Source organism: Marmota monax, unplaced genomic scaffold (genome assembly GCF_021218885.2).
Source record: "Marmota monax isolate L192 unplaced genomic scaffold, Marmota_monax_Labrador192_F-V1.1 WCK01_AAM20220418_F8-fsc00224, whole genome shotgun sequence".
Classification (NCBI taxonomy): domain Eukaryota; kingdom Metazoa; phylum Chordata; class Mammalia; order Rodentia; family Sciuridae; genus Marmota; species Marmota monax.
The window spans coordinates 80,185-101,725 of record NW_026693937.1 but is presented as its reverse complement, the minus strand read 5'-3'; the positions used below and the strand labels follow the sequence as shown (position 1 = coordinate 101,725).

Below are 21,541 nucleotides of genomic sequence, written 5' to 3'. Positions count from 1 at the left end.
CAAAGCTGAAGACACCACACTACACACTTAGAGAAGCTATGATAATCAAAGTCATCTTTTTAATACAAGTAGTAAACACAGTCACAGAAATGAACAAGATATACCTATAGAAGTAGAGGATGAAGTTTAAAGGTGAGAATGTAAAAAAAAATGTAGAATTGAATGTCATGGAAATATTTAAGGGACAAAGGAAGGATCTAGATGAGGTGATTTATAAGGAGATATAGACATGAGAGAAAGCATCATTAAAACCTAACAAAACTCCTGTATCCCAGCAGCTTGGGAGGCTGAGACAGGAGGAACTCAAGTTCAAAGCCAGCCTCAGCAAAAGTGAGGCACTAAGCAACTCAGTGAGACCCTGTCTCTAAATAAAATACAAAATAGGGCTGAGTTCAATCCCTGATACCCCAACCTAAAAAAATGAAAACAAATCTAACAGGAGATGGTGTTAAGGGAATGTAGCCAAGCATGAGATGCTTCAGAGTTGTTTTACTTGCCTTTAGACTGCCTTTTGATTTGACAACTAGATAGTCATTAAAAAGTTTTCTCAACTAATTTATGTAGTTGAGTTACATTGGGCTGGAGCGAACATGAGTTGGGGAAGAAACTAAAATGGTATAATAAGTACTGGAAATGATAATCAGAAATGATTGAATTTAGATTTGAAATTTCTAATTCTTTCTTAGTATTATTCCAAATACTAAGAATAATAAGACTTTTATGCAATACTCTTTCACTTCATTATCAAAGTAGTATATATGCATAATACTAAGACCTAGAGTAAAGGAACTGAAAACTCTTATAGTCCTACATCCAATACATATCTTAAAAAATTCCCCTCCTCTTCTTGCACATGTTTTTTTTATTTTTTAAAAAGGACTCCATTAAGGTGGGAGTAAATATATTACTTTGAATAAAATTTAAGTATTTCAACAGTAGTATTATTTCATACTACCTTTATGTTAACAGTTGACAAAGTTTTTCTCTAAAAATCCAGAAAGTAACTATTCTGATTTTTTGAGAACCATATGGTCTCTGCCTAAGCTACTTAATTCTGCTGTTGCAGCGTGAAAACAGCCTCAGACAGTATGTAAATGAATGGGTGTGGCTATGTTCCAATAAAACTGTAGTGAAGAGTGGGCGGGATTAGACCTGAGGATTTGTTTATAGACTGTTGCTTTGTATGTTTCACAAGGAATAACTTCTTGCATTCTTTCACTCTTTTTTATATTCAGATATTTTTTGGCAGATAATTTTATGGTCTATTTGCATAATAAAGGATCTGTGAGTTCTCATTCTTCAGATATTTTGGTAAGATTTATGTTTTATTTATTTTTTATTTTATTATTTTTTTTGCTTGACTCACAGACTTTATTTACATTTGTCTACAGCATCATTTCTTTATGAGATAAACTAGTACAGCTCAGTTAAACCAAGAAATCATAATCATCTGAATTGTCTGTAAACTCCTATTAGCTAAATTTATAACCTTGCATTTGCTTAGTACAGCCAAAGTTTTAAATACAAGAGAGCACAAGAATAAACCAATGTAACATGTGGAATCTAGATCATCATCTGGGCAATTTAGAAGGTGGACTTTCAAAAAGTCTGAGGCACAATTACAAGAGAGTAAAATTCTTATGGAACCTACAGTAAACATAGCAAGGAAAATTAAGACATAAAAAACACGGGAAAGCTTGTAGTAAAAATATTATGAAAATATTTCTACATAAGGTATTTTGTTTTTAGATTAGTTGAAGAGAAAAACATTCACTTTAAAATAAAAACAAATGTAATTTTGTTTGGTCTGTCTACTAAATACCTTAAAATGTTTAAAATTTTATTTAAATTGCAGCAGATAATGTTAAGGAAAAAGAAAAAAAAAAAAAAACAGAAACAAAAACAAAAGCAGTATCCCATAACAAAAAGCCCCCAAGCACAATTTTTGATTTCCTCTAATACTTACCTTGCATTGTCACTGAAGACACTGTTAAGAGAAACCTTTTTATTTTTAAACCAGAAAACCAAATAGAGATCAAGTGACCAGATTTTAATTCTGAGAAATAAAACTCTAAGAGCATTTTAAGCCATAGGTTATTTCAAGTGAATAGGAAAAAAAATAAATTTTTGCTTATATCATGCAGAAATAAGCATTCATTTGTTATCCAGAAGAAAATTTTATGTAATTTGCTTAAACATCAAGGAGATTTATGTTTTATAATTTAAAAAATTTTTTTACATTGAATAAGTGCTTTCCTAATATAGAAAGCTCTCAAGATTCACAGGAGATATATTTAAAGTGTTTACTGATTAATTGTTAATTAATTCTTTAGGTCTTGGTAAACTAAAAGCAAACTAGATTGAGTTACTACCTTTCACATTGCCTAGAACATGGACTGTATTTGCTTATTTATTCATTTATATTTTGTTTAATAAATGAATACAAAGTAAGATAAACAGGCACAAATGTTATTGGACACAGATCACAGATGAACAACTTTCTTTCATCTGCCCGTTGTATCTATCAGTAATTTCTCTTGACTCTGCCCTTGAAACAACATACCAGAGTTCACCCTCTTCCTTGTCTCCATCCAGTAATAGGACATATAAAGTATAGAGGTAGGAAATCATTAGAAAGTTATGTTAATTCCTCAATAACCAGTTTTCTTTTTTTTCTTTCCTAGACTCAATGCTACTATCAAGGATATATTGAAGGATATCCAAATTCTATTGTCACACTCAACACATGCTTTGGACTCAGGTTATTTATTTATTTTCTGTTGTTGATTACAGAAAGCCTAGATATGATATTTGGCTGTAGTGAATTCATTCTCCTTATTTTAAATTTATAACTAGAGGAGGATTCCTATGTTATGGTTATTCAGTAATATTCTATGAACACACACTCTCTGCTTTTATTCGTACTGAAAGTTCAGTCCTTGTCTCCACTGCTGATCTGATAACCAGGAAGACGGTTTAAAAGAAAAAAGGAAAAAGAAATTTTATTGGTTTACTAGCAAATGAGAAACACAGGAGACTCCTGACCCAGAGTCTTCAATTCTCTCTGCCCCAGAGGAATGCAGGACTTTTAAAAGAGGAACACAGAGCTGGGACCCAAATGTTATCAAATAAGATTATCAGATAAAATTAAGTAGTGTTCAATAAATGTCATCAAGAGAGCTTTTGCTCACGTTCTCAGGTTTGGAGTTTCTTTATTCTTGTTGGCGGTGACATTCTTCTGGGTAGTGAAGAACACTATAGCTTAGTCTAGCGTGGGAGAAATGTTGATCTATCCCCTCATCCCTTGACATGTTTAGGGAGGGGGAGAAGGGAAGGAGGAAGGAACAAAAACAAAAAAATGTCAGTTTTTTTAATGTTTTATTTTTTAAATTAATTTTTATTTGTTTTGATTAGTTATACATGACAGTAGAATGTACTTATACACTTTGATATGTCATACATAGATGGGATATAATTTCTCATTTTCTGAGTATTGTAGAATCACATTGGCCATACCCTCACATACACACATACGACAATAATGTCTGTTTCATTCTACTATCTTTCTTTTCCCCACATCCCCTGCCTTCCCCTCCTTTCACTTCCCTCTACTTAATCTAAGGTAACACTATTCTTTTTTTTTTTTTTTTTTGCCTTTAACATGTACTTTTTTTCATTACAATTCTTAATACACGTATATACCACAGTTTTATAAGCTGCTTACAGCCAAGCGGCAAGGTTTGGACTCAAGGCATTAAGTGGATCCCTGTTAACATCATTTTTTGTCATGTTCCTCAGTGACCAGAGATATTTCTAACTTCCTTGTAGGTTTGGATTCCCTAGACTCCTCACTCTCTTTTTCTTTTTTAATTTGTATTTTATTGGTGCATTGTAATTATACATTATATTGGGATTGATTATGCCATATTTGTACTTGCACATAACATAATTTGATTAATCTCATCCTCCAGCACCTTCCCTTTTCTTATTTTGTTCTTAACTAGAGAAATGACAACTCAATGTACTTGTGTATAGTAAGTTGGAGAACCAAGTTTAGGATGGCTAATTTTTTGAGAAAAGAGAATATTTATGATGCCTACTGTGTATCCTAGTATTTGGAGTTATAAAGGCAAATAAAGTTAAACCAGGATTACTTTTTCTCAAGGAAATCATCTTGAGTGTTTATATAAATAATTATTAATATAATGTTCATAGTCTTTTTTCCCCTAATAATCCCACTCTCTCTCTTAGAATCATTGTGTTTCTTCTTTCCTGCTTAGAGAGATTTTCATTGTGTCAGGAAATTATCTACCTTCCTTTTATAGTGTAGGATCCTTGTTTTCACAAATGTTTTTCAGTGCTCCTTATATGGAACATAAAATTTAAACCTAAATTTTTTCTTTTAATGGAGTAGTGATGTGAACTGTTACCTGTATTCAGGGAAGGATAGTTACACAAATTGTTTACTCTTTAGAATCTCACTTTTGATTTCTTATTCAGATTTTTATTATATAAAATTATATTATGTAAATTATGTTATTTCATAAGTACTTATTTTTTAAGAAAATTGATCATCATATAATTGTTATTAAAGTTGTGTAATTATGTTTTTCAAAAGCCTTGCTAGATGGAGAAATTCATCAAGATTTCTATTTATTATTGATTTAATTAGTCAGTGACATGGAAAACAGGGTTGATCACTGTAATATTGTAATTCTAGCAACTGATTAGGTAAATTCTGCTGACTTTATAACTATAAAAATAAAATGGGAATTGGTTTTGTGGATTAGGGAAATCACTGTCTCTTCAGAATCATATCAAGAGTTTGGAAGAAAACACTGGACTCAAAACATTCTATATCTTTGTTATTTTTCCTTTGGGATTTTGTCAGTTTTATAATACACATTTGATTAAAAACACTTAAAATATTATCCTTGATTTTACAGAGGAATACTGCAATTTGAAAATGTTTCCTTTGCAATTGAGCCTTTGGAATCTGCCATGGACTTTCAGCATGTTCTTTATAAATTAGGGGATGGAAACAATGAACTTCGAGTTTTTAACAAAAATGACAGAAGCACAGAAAAACAGCCAGTGGTCTATAACATTGTTACAGGTGAAAAAGAAGTGAGTCATGTATTTTTATTAGCATTTTCAAGACAGTTATTACTTCTATTTAATTTATTTTTAAAAATTAATGTTATTAACTTATTGTACAGTCGTAGCCATATCCTTTCCTTGTGAATATCCTAATATTTAATTAAACTAAAATTTCTCTGAAATCATACATTACCTTTTTTTATCTTCCAACTTTTTTTTCATTTAATTTATATAACCCACTTTATTTAGTTCTTCTTCTCTCTCTTTTCTTTTTAGTTGTAGAGGGACACAGAAGCTTTATTTTATTTATTTATTTTTAATGTGGTGCTAGGGATTGAACCCAGTGCTTCAAGCATGCTAGGCAGGCGCTCTACCACTGAGCCACAACTCCAACCCTTTATTTAGTTCTTATATTGTTACATTATAGAAATTCCTCTTAAGTCTTCTTGGTTACTGTGTATCGCTGTCATTTATGATAAACTGTGGCCTAGGTGGATGCATGGAGCAAGGTAGCTCTAATGGTACTAACCAAGGCCATGGAAACTCCACCTTTATATGGCAATAGCATTACATGGAGGGAGCCCAAACAGAGTTTGAAGCTTTCTGAACTGGGACATAAGAAGAGTGAGTAGGTAGATTTCTTTCTGAAGTGGCAGAGTGTTCCTTAATGTGCAGACCCGAGAGGACAAGGATTCATTCAAAGAACTGTGTGCAACCCAGGAAAAGAGGAGGCTAAGCCCTATAGAGGGCCAGTTGTGGAAATGGGTGCTATTGCTTACAAAGTAGCAGAATTCTTTCTAAGTAAGGAGTACATCTAAACTTTCAAATTGAGATCTAAAAAGAAACTAAGCAAAATAAGTTAATGAAAGAAGAATCCTTTCATTCACCCTTTTGAATACACTAGAAGTCTTGAAAATAATTCTGTCCAAAGATAAGTAAATATATTAAAATTTAAGTTTAAATTTACTTTTTAAGCTGATGCATATAAGTAAAAAGTCTACATGTTTATGGGAAACCATGTGATATTCTGATACATGCTTGTATTGTGTAATGTTCGTGTCAATGCAAAGAAATCAGTCTCCTCAAACATTTATCATTCTTTATAGCAAAAAATTCAAATCCTGTCTTCTAGTTTTTTGAAATATAAAGCACATTATTTTTATCTATAGTCATACTACTGCCAAGCATACCAGAACTTCTTGCTCCTATTTGTGACTCAGTACACACTGATAACCTTTCCCCACCCTTCCCTTCTTACCACTCTTCCTAGTTTCTGCTGACCAACACTCTATTCTTAATTTCTATGACATCAACATTTTAATTCCACAGAGATAGATCAGGTGGTACTTGCTTTTCCATGCCTGACTTGTTTCTCTTAACAGTGATCTTCAGTACCATCCATGTCACAAATGGCAGGATTTCATTCTTTTTAATGATTGAATTATAATCCATTCTGTATGTGGACCACTTTTTTTTAAAAATCTACTCATAAGTGCATGGACACTTAAGTCATTTCCTTTTCTTGGCTTAAGGAATGTAGCCCTCAAAATGAAAGAAACATACTTTTGAAAAATACTCAATGCAGTAGGCAAGTACATTTTAGATAGTGCTGAATTCTTTATTCAATAAAATGTAAAAAAACATGGATACTAGGAAATGATAAGACAATATCCTGAATTGAAAAAGAAATTAAGAAGCCCACAGAAATTAAAGGAAGCTAGATGATCTAAGGAAATTGAACAAAACAGAATATAATAGCCTTTTTTGCTAGTATTCTTCCTTTTTCTGTTGGTACGAGTCTCCATACTGCTTACAGCCTTTGGACACCAGGCCAATGAGAGTCAGCCCTGGCACTTGTGCTATAATTATTGGAAAAATTCCCCTGTTTCCCTTGGGATTGTTAAGTATGAGAATGAAGCCTGAGGATGATTATGGTCAGATCTGAACCACACTGAGAGAATCTGCCTGATACTAAAAACAACACAGGGGACTGAGAGATGGATATATATAGTATCATTAGTGTGTGTGTGTGTGTGTGTGTGTGTGTGTTTGTATTTGCTGAAACAGATTTAAGTTGTTTTGAGACCTTAAACTCTAGTCATGATTAATACAATTCTTTGATTATGTTTCAAAAATGCACAACAAAGTAGTGAGTAGAATTTTCAGTTCAGTTTATATAACAAAAATGAAGGATTTTTTATATTCTCAGAGGCAATACTTGATAAGAATTTGGCTGGAAATTTTCCAAAACTGAGGAAAGACAATTTGCAGATTCAAGAAATGTGATGAATTCCAAGCAAGACTAATTTAAAGAATTATACTTCTTGATATTAAATAGTGAAACTGTAAGATATCAAGACAATGAAAAATGCTGAAAACCAACGAAGGAAAACATTAGATTGTCTTCGTAAGAATGACAGAGAAACAGCTGATTTAAACAAAAACAAAAAATTCAAGGTGGCATAACTGTGTCTTCAATAGGCTGAAAGAAATAACTGCCAACTTGGATTTTAATATATGGCTAAGGTATACTTCATGAATAAAAGCAAAATAAAGATATTCTCAACAAACAAAAAATTGTTTTGCCACTAGCACAACTGCACTAAAAAATTCTTGAAAGATATTCAAGAATATCTTTCAGATAATTTCCATTCTGGTTGGAGTGAGATGGAATCTCAGTATAGTTTTTTTAAAAAATATTTTTTAGTTGTAGATGGACACAATACTTTTATTTTATTTATTTATTTTTATGTGGTGCTGAGGATCAAACCTAGTGCCTCATATGTGTGAGGCAAGCACTCTGCTACTGAAGGCAGAGGAAAATAATTCTTGATGAATGGTCAGAAATTTTGGAAGGAATAAATAGCAAGATGAGTAGTGTATATATATGAATTATAAATTAACACCTACTACACAGAAAAACAATAATGCTTTTTATAGTTAAAGAATTAAAATACCTGATAGCAAATTCATATAAATGGTAAGGATGTAAGTGGAGTTACAGTGATCTATGTTTTCTTGAATTATCCAGGATAGAAGTAAAGATATTAACAAAGTGCCTGGCTTTTCCTGGAAGCAGTATGAAGGTATTACACAATATTAGATTTATGTAAGTTAATGGTAAATGCTTTTTATCTCAAAGGAAAGAGAGTTTTTAAGTTCCACTACTAGAGAAAAAAGTAGAGTCACAAAAAAATCAGTATAAAGTAATGAAACAAGGAGAGAAAAACAAATATTAAATAGGGAGGATAAATTAAAGATACAAACTTAATGGGAGGCTTAAACTCAAATATATTGGAGGACATATGCAAGTGGTTTAATAATTAAAAGAAAAAATAACAAAATAATGCAACTATTATTTTTTCAAAGAGAGACATATAAAATGAAGATGAAAGGATGGAAAATGCAAACATTATCCCAAAGAGGTAATACAGTTATATGAATATTGGATGATATTTTTTGCTAAGTACAAGCTCTACCAGAGGTAAAGAGGGCTATTTAATAATGATAAAAAGTTCATTATACCAAGATAATGGGTACTCATGTATCATATAAAAAAGATAGAACTGTAAGGAAAACCAGTTCAAAACCACAATGGGAAATTTTACCTTAGAATAACTCCTGTCATAGTATAGTTAATAAAGCAATCAGTTAAAGTCTGTAAGGCTGGGGAAATTATTTCTTTTATAAGTGCATTATAGTTATACATAATGGTGAGGCTCATTGTGACATGCTCATAAATGCGTACAATATAGTTTTCTTTATTATAATCCCAAATACTTTCTCTTTCCCTCCTCTGCACCCTCCTCTGGATCTTTGTCTCTACTCAACCAGCTTTTCTTCTATTTATTTGTTTAAAATTATATTTATATATAAAATTTGAATGAATTGCTGTATATCCATACATGCACATAGCACAATTCCCCTTCATCCCTTTTCTCTCCTCTCCTCCCTCCCCCTTGGGTTCTGCTTTTACTTGATAGATCTCCCTTCTATTTTTCATGGGGTCCCCCCCACCCTGGCTTTTGTTTGGTACTGTGGATTGAACCCAGGGTTCTTAACCACTGAGATACATCCCCAGCCCCCTTTTTAAAAAAATATTTTTTTAGAGATCGGGTCTCACTGAGTTGCTTAGGGATTTTCTAAGTTGCTGAGACTGGCTTTGAACTCGTGATCCTCCTGCCTCAGCCTCTCAAGCTGCTGGGATTATAGGTGTGCACCACCATGCCTGGCCACGGGGTTTATTTCTTTTTACTCTCTAACTTTGTTATATGACAGAAAATATTCAATCCTGACTAAGTCTGGCTTATTACACTGAGCATGAAATCCTCCAATTCTGTTTACCAGAAAATGACATAATTTCATTCTTCTTTATGACTGAGTAGAAATCCATTGTGTGTGTATGTATGTATGTATGTGTATATATTACCTTTTCTTTATCCATTCATCTGTTAATGAGCATCTATGCTAGTTCAATAACTTGAATATTGTGAATTGTGCTGCTGTAAGAATTGTAATGCATGTATCACTAGAGTAAGCTGATTTTAGGTTTTTTGGATAAATACCAAGGAGTGGGATAGCTGGGTGATATCCCACTATGGGATATGGTGGCTCTATTTCTAGTCTTTTGAGAATATTTGTACTGCTTTCCAAAGAGGTTGTACTAATTTGCAACCACCAACAATGTCTAAGTTTATTTTTCTACCAACATCCTAAAAAGCACTTATCTTTATTTGTATTCTTTTAAATTTTTAATTGTTCTTTTTATATATACAGGACAGTAGAGTCTATTTTGACATTTTTATACAAACATGTTATATATCTTATTCTAATTATGATAATGGATATGGATGTACATGCTATTGAGATTCACTGTGGTGTATTCATATATGTACATGGGAAAGTTATGTTAGATTTATTCCACTGCCTTTCCTGTTCCTTTTCCTCCTCCTTTCCCTTTATTCTCCATTTGTCTAATCCATTGAACTTCTATTCCCCACTCCTTTGTTGTGGATAAGCATCTACATATCAGAGAGAACATTCAACCTTTGTTGAAGAGATGGTTTTCTAGCTGCAAATTCTTTTAACTTTTGTTTGTCATGGAAGGTTTTAATTTCATCTTCCATCCTGAAGCTTAATTTCGCTGGAAACACAATTCTTGGTTGGAACCCATTTGCTTTCAGTGTTTGAAATATGTTATTCCAGGATCTTCTAGCTTTCAGAGTCTGTGTTGAAAGATCAGCTGTTATCCTGATTGGCTTACCCCTAAATGTGATCTGCTTCCTTTCTCTTGTAGCTTTTAAAATTCTCTCCTTATTCTGTATGTTGGGCATCTTCATTATAATGTGTCTAGGTGTGGGTCTCTTATGATTTTGCACATTCGGCGTCCTGTAGGCTTCTAGGATTTGGGGTTCTGTCTCATTCTTCAAGTCTGGGAAGTTTTCTCGTATTATTTCATTGAATAGATTGCTCATTCCTTTGGTTTGAAACTCTGTCCCTTCCTGTATCCCAATGACTCTTAAATTTGGTCTCTTGATGTTATCCCATATTTCTTGGATGTTCTGCTCATGGTTTCTTAACAGTCTTGCTGAGCTGTCTATGTTCTTTTCAAGTTGAAATACTTTATCTTCATTGTCTGATGTTCTGTCTTCTAAGTGTTCTACTCTGCTGGTAGTATTCTCAATTGAGTTTTTAAGTTGGCTTATTGCTTCCTGCATTTCTAGGATTTCTGTTTGTTTGTTTTTTATAACCTCTATTTCCCTGTATAGTTGATCTTTTGCTTCTTGGATTTGTTTATGTAATTCATTGTTGAAGTGATCTTTCATTGTCTGATTTTGCTGTCTGATGTCTTCCTTGAGACTCCAGATCATCTGAAGCATGTATATCCTGAATTCTTTATCTGACATTCCATCTGCTGCAGCTATTACCTCTTCTAACGTTGAGTTGACCTGCAATGCTTGTGGTCCTTTCTTTCCTTGTCTCTTCATACTGTTCGCATTCCTTTCTACTTGGTGAAACTGTTGTGCTATTGAATTTTCCCCCTATAAATTTGTATTGGTCTTGTATAGTTGCAAAGTCTCCCTCGCAGGCGCGGGCGGCGGCTCTGTCCCTCTGCGGGCCGCTAGGCTTGTTCTGTCGGTGGTCACAGTTCTGTCTACTTTGCAGGCGCAGGCAGCGGCACTGCCCCTCTGCAGGCCTCTGGGGCTGTACTGCCAGTGGGTCGCAGGTCCGCCTACCTTGCAGGTGTGGGGGGGGCGGCTCTACCCTTCCTCAGGCCACTGGGCCTGTTCTGTCTCTCGGTTGCAGGTCTGGCCTGTTCTGATGGTGGTCACAGTTCCGTCTACCTTGCAGGCGCAGGGGGGAGGGGGCGGCTCTGCCTCTCAGCATGCTGCTGTTCCTCTTCTGCCGGTGGGTCGCAGGCCCGCCTGCCTTGCAGGAGTGATTGGAAGCTCTGTCCCGCCGCGGGCCACTGGGCCTTTTCTGTCGGTGGTCACCATTCCACCTACCTGGGAGGCGCGGGTGGTGGGGGGGCGGCTCTGTCCCTCAGCAGGCCGCTGGGCCTGCTCTGAGCATGGTCACAGTTCCCTCTACCTTGCCGGCGCAGGGGGAGGGGGCGGCTCTGCCTTTCAGCAGGCCGCTGCTCCTCTTCTGCCGGTGGGTCGCAGGCCCGCCTACCTTGCAGGAGTGATTGGAAGCTCTGTCCCGCCGCGGGCCACTGGGCCTTTTCTGTCCGTGGTCACAGTTCCCCTACCTGGCAGGCGCGGGGGGTGGCAGGCGGCTCTGCCCCTCAGCAGGCCGCTGGGCCTGCTCTGTGCGTGGTCACAGTTCCCTCTACCTTGCCGGTGCAGGGGAGGGGGCGGCTCTGCCTCTCAGCAGGTCGCTGCTCCTCTTCTGCCGGTGGGTCGCAGGCCCGCCTACCTTGCAGGAGTGATTGGAAGCTCTGTCCCACCGCGGGCCACTGGGCCTTTTCTGTCGGTGGTCACCTGGCAGGCGCGGGGGGTGGGGGGTGGCTCTGCCCCTCAGCAGGCCGCTGGGCCTGCTCTGTGCGTGGTCACAGTTCCGTCATTTTTGTTTTTAATTTGGCTTATTATTTCTTTCATTTCAAGGATTTCTGCTTTTTTTTTTTTTTAAACCTCTGTCTCCCTGTAGAGGTGATCTTTTGGTTTTGGATTTGGTTATGTAGCTTATCGTCAAAGTGATCTTTTACTGTCTGTATTTGTTGTCTAATGTCTTCTTTGAGATTCCAAAACATCTGAATCATGTGAATCCTGAAATCTTTCTCTGTCATTTTTTTCTGCTGTTTCTGTTAATTCTTCTAATGATGTGTTGTCTTGAATTGTTTGTGGTACTTTCTTCCCTTGTCTTTTCATGTTGCTCACATTTCTTTCCCGCTCTGTGGGACTGATGTGTTGTTGTGTTTACCCTATAGATTTGTAGTGCTCTTGTGTAGTTCCAAGATCCCTCCTTTGTGAGGAAGGACAATGTTGACATTTCCCAATATCAACAATACATCACCTATGAGTAAATTATTGTTATTAAGATATTTATAGTTAGTCTCATTGTCTAGAAATGTTGGATTCAATTATTATTTAAAATCTAATCAGTAGTTTCATAAAAGGTGTACCGTTTCTGGCAGCAGACAGGGGATCAGGTGTATGACATTATGTTAAGGGGGAAAGATGTGAGGGTATGGGGTTAATAAAACTTAGGAAATTTGGAGGAGAACTCTAATGAAGAGGGTTATTAGCAGGGGAATAGACAGGAAGTAATTTAGGGTAGACAAGTATGTGGGAGGACAGTAGAAGGCATTAAAACAAACACATATGTATTTAGAAAATTACAAGAAGTAAAAATAGTAAAATTTAGGAGATTGAAAGAGCAAGAGAGGGAGGAAGAAAAATAAAAAGGAAAGAAAGAAAGAGAAAAGAGAGAGAGAAAGAAAAAAGGGGGCTTATGCAATTCCTCTATATTATATTATTCTGGTGACTCAGTTCTTAAAGTTCTATTTCATGCAAAGTTCTTGGTTTCACATATGCTGGTGTTATTAAGACCAGAGGAGCAGAGGAGGAAGGGTAAATGAGAAAGGAAGAGGATAAAATGGAAGAGAAGGAAAAAAAAAAAAACACCCAAAAACCAAAAAACCATAAAACAAAAAACAAAAAAACAAAACAACAACAACAAAAAAAACAAAAAACAAACAACAACAATGACAACAACAAAATACTCTTAGAGTTCTTTGCTTCTTTTTCAGTAGGTGGAGTTGTCTATTGCAAGTTTGAGTCTCTGCCCTCAGGGTGGTGTAGGTAACCAGTGTGAGAAGATGTGATCTCTCCCTCTCTTGCCTGGAGCTTCCCTAATCTCTTGGCCTCTCTGCCTTGCTCCTGATTTTTAGACCCCTCCCATCTCTTGCTTATCAGGTCTCAGCCTCAGAACATCTCTGCCCTTGGATCACACCAGGTGGGCAGTACCCTGGTTGCACTGCGCTCCTGTTCAACTGAGAGCTGTTTTTGTGCTGATGGTCACTGTGCTGAGTTATCACAGCTGGGGGGAGGGGGCGTTGGAAACCAGGTACCTGTTCAGTTGCAGATCCAGATCTGCGCTGGTAGCCATGCCCACCAAAAGATGGTGAGAAAGGTTTTCCAAGATGGAGTCCGTCTGTTTCCCACCTTGGGGTGTCTGGTGAGGTGGGGTGTCTGGTCAGGTGGGACAGCTGGGATGTCCTCGTGCTGTGGCTAGAACGCAGTCCGGTGACCTGCATGGGAGTGGAGCGTAGTCTGGAGTTCTGCTGCTCTGCCGAGGTGCTGATTTGGTGTTTCTGCTCTGGCACTTGAGAGCCACGCCTGTGCTCAAACTGCGGCCTTTGGGACCCGAGTCTGAAGTCTCATCGGAACACAGAGGCTCTGAGTTCTGCTCGGTGCTCGCAGCTCTGCTGGATTCTGCGAAAATCTGCTGTGTGGGGTCCTGTCACATGCTCTGAGATGCTGTATTCCATCAAGGCAAGACCCTGTGGAGAAGCCACCTGATAGCTTTCTTGGAATCATGCACAGAGCAGCCATAAAAGGTATCTCCTCTACTCTGCCATCTTGGATCTCTCCGATTGTTGTAATCTTATTTCTGCTTTTTCAGTACACACAGGTTTTGGTATGTCATTTCAAAATTTTCATTTACTTCAAGGAATGTTTAAATTTGCTTTTTAATTACTTCCTCATTCCACTGGTTGTTCAGGAGTATATTTTTAAATTTTCTTGTATTTGTTTTTTTCAAAACTTGTTATTGATTTCTAGTTTTATACTATTCTATCAGAAAAGAAACTCAAAATGATTTCAGTTTTTAAAAATTTACTAGGACTTATTTTGTTTCCCTCTGTTCTGGAGAATGTTCCATACACTAGAGAGAAGAATGTACATTCTATAATTGTTAGATTAATTATTCTGTAGGTGTCTTTTAGGTCCTTGTTATGGTTTGCTCGTGGGGTGTACCCCAAAAGTTCACGTGTGAGACAATGCAAAAAGGTTCAGAGGAGAAATGATTGGGTTATAGCCTTTAACCCAATCAGTGAATCAATACCTGATGGGATTAACTGGAGGCAGGTGGGGTGTGGCTGGAGGAACTGGCTCATTAGGGGTGTGGCTGTGGGGTGTATATTGTCTCTCTCTCTCTGCTTCCTGGTCATCACATGAGCTGCTTCACTCTGCCACACTCTTGTGCCAGAGCCTTGAGGAATGGAGCTAGCCTTCTATGGACTAAGACATCTGAAACCTTGAGCCCTCAAACAAACTTTTCCTTCTTTAAAATTGTTCTGTTCAGATCTTATAGTTCTAGCAGTGAAAAAGCTGACTAAAACAGTCCATTAACTCTGTTTCTTTGTTGCTTTTCTTTCTGTTCATTACTAAGTATGGGATGTTGAAGTCCCTTAATTTGATTGTGTTGAAAAGTATTTTTCCCGTTAAGACTATTACTATTTTATTTATGTAGTTAGGTGTTCTAATATTTAGTGCATATGTATTTAGGTTGCTATTTCCTCTTGGTGAATTACTCTTTTATTATCATAAAATGACCTTCCTGGTCTCGTCTGACTGCTTTTGATTTATTCCTGTCACATATCTTTCAAAAAGATGCCTTTTGATATAACTACTAATTTCTTATGGATTCATTTTGCATGGGATATCTTATTCCATCCCTTCACTTTCAGTCTGTGTGTCCTTAAAGATGAAGTGAGTGTCTTGTAAGCATTGTATAGATTTTGTGATATGATACAGTCACTCTATACCTTTTAATAAGGAGAATTTATTCATACTTAAGGTAATTATCTACAGAAAACACATTACTTCTCCGGTTTGTTACTTGTTTTGTAATGTTTTCAAAGTTTTTTTCTTTCTCCCTCTGTTATAGTCTTCCTATAGTGGTTAAGTAATACTCTGTAGTAGTGTGTTTTGATTCCTTGCTAATTATTTTTGGTTTATCTATTATAGATTTTTGCCTTTTGGTTACTATGAAGCTTTCAAAAGATGCCTTTTGATATAACAAGCTATTTTAAAATAATAGCTATTTAACATTAAAAATAATGATAATAAGTGAAAAAGAGAAAAAAATACTAATAGAAAATTCTACACTAAAGGATCTCCTGGGTACAGCATATTTGGTTAGAGGATAATCATACTATTTCTTGAGTTGAATCTGACAACCTTTGACAATTCTTATACCTGGGTATTTATAGTCTTCCTTAGGTTTAAGATAATTTCTGTTATTATTATTTTGAAAAAGCTTTCTATCCCTTTGGTATTCTCAAGTCTGTCTTGAAGCCCATTAACCTTAATATTTTATGTTTTAATATTGTCCCAAAATTTCCATAAGCTTTCTTTATTCCTTTCCTTTTTTTCTTGATTCTCTTTAAAGTAGTCTGTTTTGAGCTTACTGTTTGATTCTGTAAATATATATATATATATATATATATATATATATATATTTCTGTTGTGTTTTTATTTGATTTATTGCACATTGAACTTTAGAGATTTATGTTTTATTTTTAAAAATTACTCAATTGTTAAGCTTCTCTGATAAAGTACAGAGATTTTTTTAATGTGTATTTTCTAAGTTTGTTGTTTCCGTAGAACAGCTATTTTAAATTATTTTTTTGAGAATCCCCACATATTTGTTGCTATGTTTCTGGCTTATTACTTTGTTCCCTAGGGGACACAATAAGTAAGTGCATCTTATTTTGTGTATTAGTTGAAGTTGTGGTTCCCTGAAAGTTCTCAATGTTTGTTGGCATATGATGATGTGCTTTGAAGGATTAGGTGTTTATTACAGTCCTTATATTTTTGCTTTGTTTGTGCCTGTCCTTCTAGAAATTCTAAGCAGTTTTTCCCTGAACCTTGGTTACTGTTGGTATTTTATGATTAGGTGGTGCCCTAGGTTTGGGTTTGGTAGAAGTTTGCAATTGGTGTGTTGGCTTTTATTGGGGGGATAGTGCCTTATTACTGCCTGGTGGGTGTTGGAGTTCCTGCCCTCCACTAGGTCTCCATCAATACTATCATACCTGCAGCAGCAGGATGTCTAGATATTGCTTCCCATTCGTCCTCCCTCCCCTTCTCCAATGTGGGATGGCCTTGTTACTGCTGGATAATGTTGAAAGTCATGACATTCCACTAATGCTTCTCCTGCTTGTAATGAAACATATTTATTCTACCCAGTGAAACTTAAAAATCCAGATCTTTTACTGACATGAGGAGGGAAGGATAGTGGGGCTTCCATACATATTTTACTATGATACTGCCTCAGCAAGGGCAAGTTCAAATACTTTGAAGTACCTAAAGAAGATAGAAACAAAGGCCTACACTTGGACTTTTCTGCTATCAACAGAACTAGGAATGATTTTTCTGTGATGATTTTCTGGAGTACATACATTATTATCTGAAAATTTTGTCCCATTGTTTCCACTTTCCTGATTCTTAAAGTATGGATTTTTTTTATTGGTTGTTCAAAATATTATAAAGCTCTTGACATATCATATTTCATACATTAGATTCAAGTTGGTTATGAACTCCCAATTTTACCCCAAATACAGATTGCAGAATCACATCGGTTACACATCCACATTTTTACGTAATGTCCTATTAGTAACTGTTGTATTCTGCTACCTTTCCTATCCTCTACCATCCCCCCTCCCTCCCCTCCCATCTTCTCTCTCTACCCCATCCACTGTAATTCATATCTCTCCTTGTTTATTTTCCCATTCCCCTCACAACCTCTTATATGTAATTTTGTATAACAATGAGGGTCTCCCTCCATTACCATGCAATTTCCCTTTTCTCTCCCTTTCCATCCCATCTCATGTATCTGTTTAATGTTAATCTTTTCTTCCTGCTCTTCCTCCCTGCTCTGTTCTTAGTTGCTCTCATTATATCAAAGAAGACATTTGGTATTTGTTTTTTAGGGATTGGCTAGCTTCACTAAGCATAATCTGCTCTAGTGCCATCCATTTCCCTGCAAATTCTATGATTTTGTCATTTTTTAGTGCTGCGTAATACTCCATGGTGTATAAATGCCACATTTTTTTTATCCATTCATCTATTGAAGGGCATCTGGGTTGGTTCCACAGTCTAGCAATTGTGAATTGTGCTGCTATGAACATCGATGTAGCAGTATCCCTGTAGTACGCTCTTTTAAGGTCTTCAGGGAAAAGTCCAAGAAGGGCAATAGCTGGGTCAAATGGTGGGTCCATTCCCAGCTTTCCCAGGAATCTCCATACTGCTTTCCAGATTGGCCGCACCAGTTTGCAGTCCCACCAGCAATGTACAAGAGTACCCTTTTCCCCACATCCTCTCCAGCACTTGTTGTTGTTTGACTTCATAATGGCTGCCAATCTTACTGGAGTGAGATGGTATCTTAGGGTGGTTTTGATTTGCATTTCTCTGACTGCTACAAAATATTTGTTTTTCAACATTTACCTTAAATCATGGGGGCCATAAAATGTCTCTAAACACATTGAAAACAGAAAAGCTAAGTACACTTACAGACATAAATCATCAGGTGCTTCAAACTTTATAAGACATTTGAAACTGCAGAAGGCACAGTAAGACTTAAATAAAAAAGTTCTTTTTAAATTCATTTTTTGCATTATCAATCTTAAATTTTCAAATACAAAAGTAAATATTAGGTGTTAATATATTGGACCAATTAGCAGAAGAATTTTCAGACAGTGATGCCAGTTTTACATAGACATCATTAGATGCTTAAAATAGAACATCATTTAAATTAATTTCCATAGTGATTTGGTTGCAAGAAAAATTCATTTCACGGAATCACAGTGAATTTTTGGAAACATTCCGTCAAGTTAATATGTTTAATATTATCATGTTGGTGTTATAAATTTGGTTTAAAAGTTCAAAACTAAAATTTAAAATTGTTTTTGCAGTTATAATGTAAAATATTTTAGGTACAACACAGTGATGTCATAAAGACTGGTACACTATAATTAATTAATTACTTACTAATTAAGTCTAATTAATTACTTGGGATTTGATATGATATACACCATTTGTCAAAATGTGATGAATTTTTATGTATATTCACTTACAGTAATAATTACAAAATGTTTCTGATTAAATATTTAGAATGGCAAAAAAAAAAAAGTATGGATTTTATTAAGACTTTTGTTTCTATGCTTGATGATTTTCCAGTTTTTTCAAGTTTGGATCTGGGATATGTGAGTCAAAACAAAACTTTTGAAAGTCTTTATTAAAATTTCATTCCCTATCACTTTAGAGTCTTATTGCAGGAGTATGAAAAAAACTACATGGAACTTGGGGAAGAATGATGCAAGAAGAATAAGCAGAAGAATATCTTAATAATCTGAACAATTTGTTTTCTTATACCATAAAAGTTAAAAAAAACCCTTTAAAACAGAGCATGAATGGAAAAATACTTAGACAAATTTTTTTTTAAATTAACCAACGTGGAAACTGGTTGTAGACTAAAGGTTGCTCTAGGCTTATATAATGAACCTTAATATAAATTATTAACAAGTCAAAACATTTTCAGATACTTTAACTGGGTCCTAAAACAAAGTTAAAAATATTTAAATAAACAGTCATGTACAGTGGTCACCCCACAATATGATCCATAATCTCTTTTGTCTACTGAAAACTTACCAGACATATAAACAAGTAAAAATACCACTTATAATGAGAAGAAAAATCAATAAATTTCTAATGATAATGCTAATAGGATTCTCACTGAAAACAAGGCAAGCCAGTAAACAGTACAAGAACGTCATTATCATACTCAAAAGTCTAATGACACAACATATCAATATCACTAGGACACTATGAAGGCAGGCCTAAGATGAAAGTTCATTGCATTGAGCTTATTCGCTAAAAGAATAGAAATTAATCAAATAAACAAACTAACATTACATCTCAAAGCCCTATAAAAAAGAACAAATCAACACAAAAGCAGTACAAGACAGGAAATAATCAAAATCAGAGCTGATATCAATGAAATGAAACAAAAAAATTTCAAAATATCAATAAAACAAAAGTTGATTCTTTGAAAAAATAAGTAAATTAATAAAGCTAATGAAGAGAAAGAGAAAACTCAAAATTACTAAGATTCATGATAAAAAAGGAAATATCACAATGGACAGTACTGAAATACAGATGATATCAGAAACTATTTTGAAAATCTATACTCCAGTAAAATAGACAAGCCCAGGACCAGATGGATTTTCTGCTGATTTCAAAGAAGAAATTACACCAATACTCTTCAAATTATTCTATGAAATTGAAAAGGAGGGAACTCTTTTAAACTGATTTTATGAAGCTAGTATCACCCTGACACCAAAACCAGAAAAAGACACATCAAGGAAAGAAAACTTCAGGCTAATATCCTTGATGAACATAGATGCAAAAGTTCTTAATAAAATACCAGCAAATCACATACAGAACCATATTTAAAAGATAGTGTGCCATGATCAAGTGGGGTTCATCCCAGGGATCCAAGGTTGATTTAACATGTAGAAATTAATAAATGTAATTCACTTTATCAATAGACTTAAAGACAAAAATCACATGATAATCTCAATAGATGTTGAAAAAGCATTTGATAAAACTTAGCATCCATTCATGCTCAAAACACAAGAAAAACTAGGGATGGTAGGAATATACCTGAACATTGTAAAAGTTATATATGGTAAACCCAAAACAAACATCATTCTAAATGGAGACAAATTGAAAACATTCTCTCTAAAAACTGGAACAAGACAAGGATGCCCCCTTTCACCACTTCTATTCAACAAAGTACTTAAAACTCTAGCCAGAGGAATTGGTCAAAAGAAAGCCATTAAAGGAATACAAACAGGAAAAGAAGAACTCAAACTATTCCTATTTGTTTATGGCATAATTCTATATTTAGAAGACCTTCCCCCCCAAAAAAATCCATCAGAAAACATCTAGAATTCAGCAGATTAACAGGATATAAAATTAACACCTATATCAATAATTCAATGGCATTCCTGTACACCACAGATGAATCGGCTGAAAGAGAAATTAGGAAAACAATTCTATTCACAATAGCCTCAAAACAAACAAACAAACAACCCCCCCCCCCAAACTTAGGAATCAGTCTAACAAAAGAGGTTGAAAAACTACAGAACATTAAGGAAAGAAATTGAAGGTGACCTTAGAATATGGAAAGATCTCTCATGTTCTTGGATAGGCAGAATTAATATTGTCAAAATATGACCATCCTACCAAAAGCTCTATCTATACAGATTTAATGCAATTACTATAAAATTCTAATGACTTTCTAGAAGGAGAAAAGCAGTCATGAAATTCATTTGGAAAAATTAGAGGCTCAGCTTAGCCAAAGCAATACTTAGCAAGAAAGCAAAGCAGGAGGCATCACAATACCAGACTTTAAATTATACTACAGAGGTAGAGTAACAAAAACAACATGGTATGAGCACAAAATAAGACATGCAGACCAATGGAACAGAATAGAAGACACAGAGACAAAACCACATATATACAGTTCCCTCATACTAGATAAAGGCACCATAAACCTATATTGGAGAAAAGATAGTCTCTTCAACAAATGGTGCTGGGAAAAATGGAAATTAATACATGGCAAAATTAAATTGAACCCCTATCTCTCACCCTGTATAAAACTCAAAGTGGTTGAAGAACTTAGGCATTAGAACAGAGACACTGTACCTACTGGAAGCAAATGTAGGCCCCACTCTCCATCATGTCAGTTTAGAACTTATTTCCTCAACAAGACTCCTAAAGCACAAGAAGTAAAATCAGGAAACAATAAATGGGATGGTATCAAACTGAAAGAGGATACAATGAAGAATGTGAAGAGAGAGCATACAGAATGGGGGAAAATCTTTGTCATCTGCACCTCAGATAGGCCATTAATCTCCAGGATATATAAAGAA

General features: G+C 35.4%; 1 protein-coding gene across 3 annotated transcripts in view; it reads left to right on the top strand.

Annotated features, from left to right (window-relative positions):
* The window catches only part of Adam32 (ADAM metallopeptidase domain 32), a 126,349-nt gene that overhangs the window by 29,013 nt on the left and 75,795 nt on the right, over positions 1–21,541 (top strand). For all 3 annotated transcript variants that reach the window (XM_058585423.1, XM_058585424.1, XM_058585425.1), the window contains 3 exons: positions 1,236–1,311; positions 2,685–2,761; positions 4,947–5,127. In XM_058585423.1, coding sequence (XP_058441406.1) covers positions 1,236–1,311; positions 2,685–2,761; positions 4,947–5,127 — 334 coding nt within the window. The remainder of the gene's footprint in view (positions 1–1,235; positions 1,312–2,684; positions 2,762–4,946; positions 5,128–21,541) is intronic.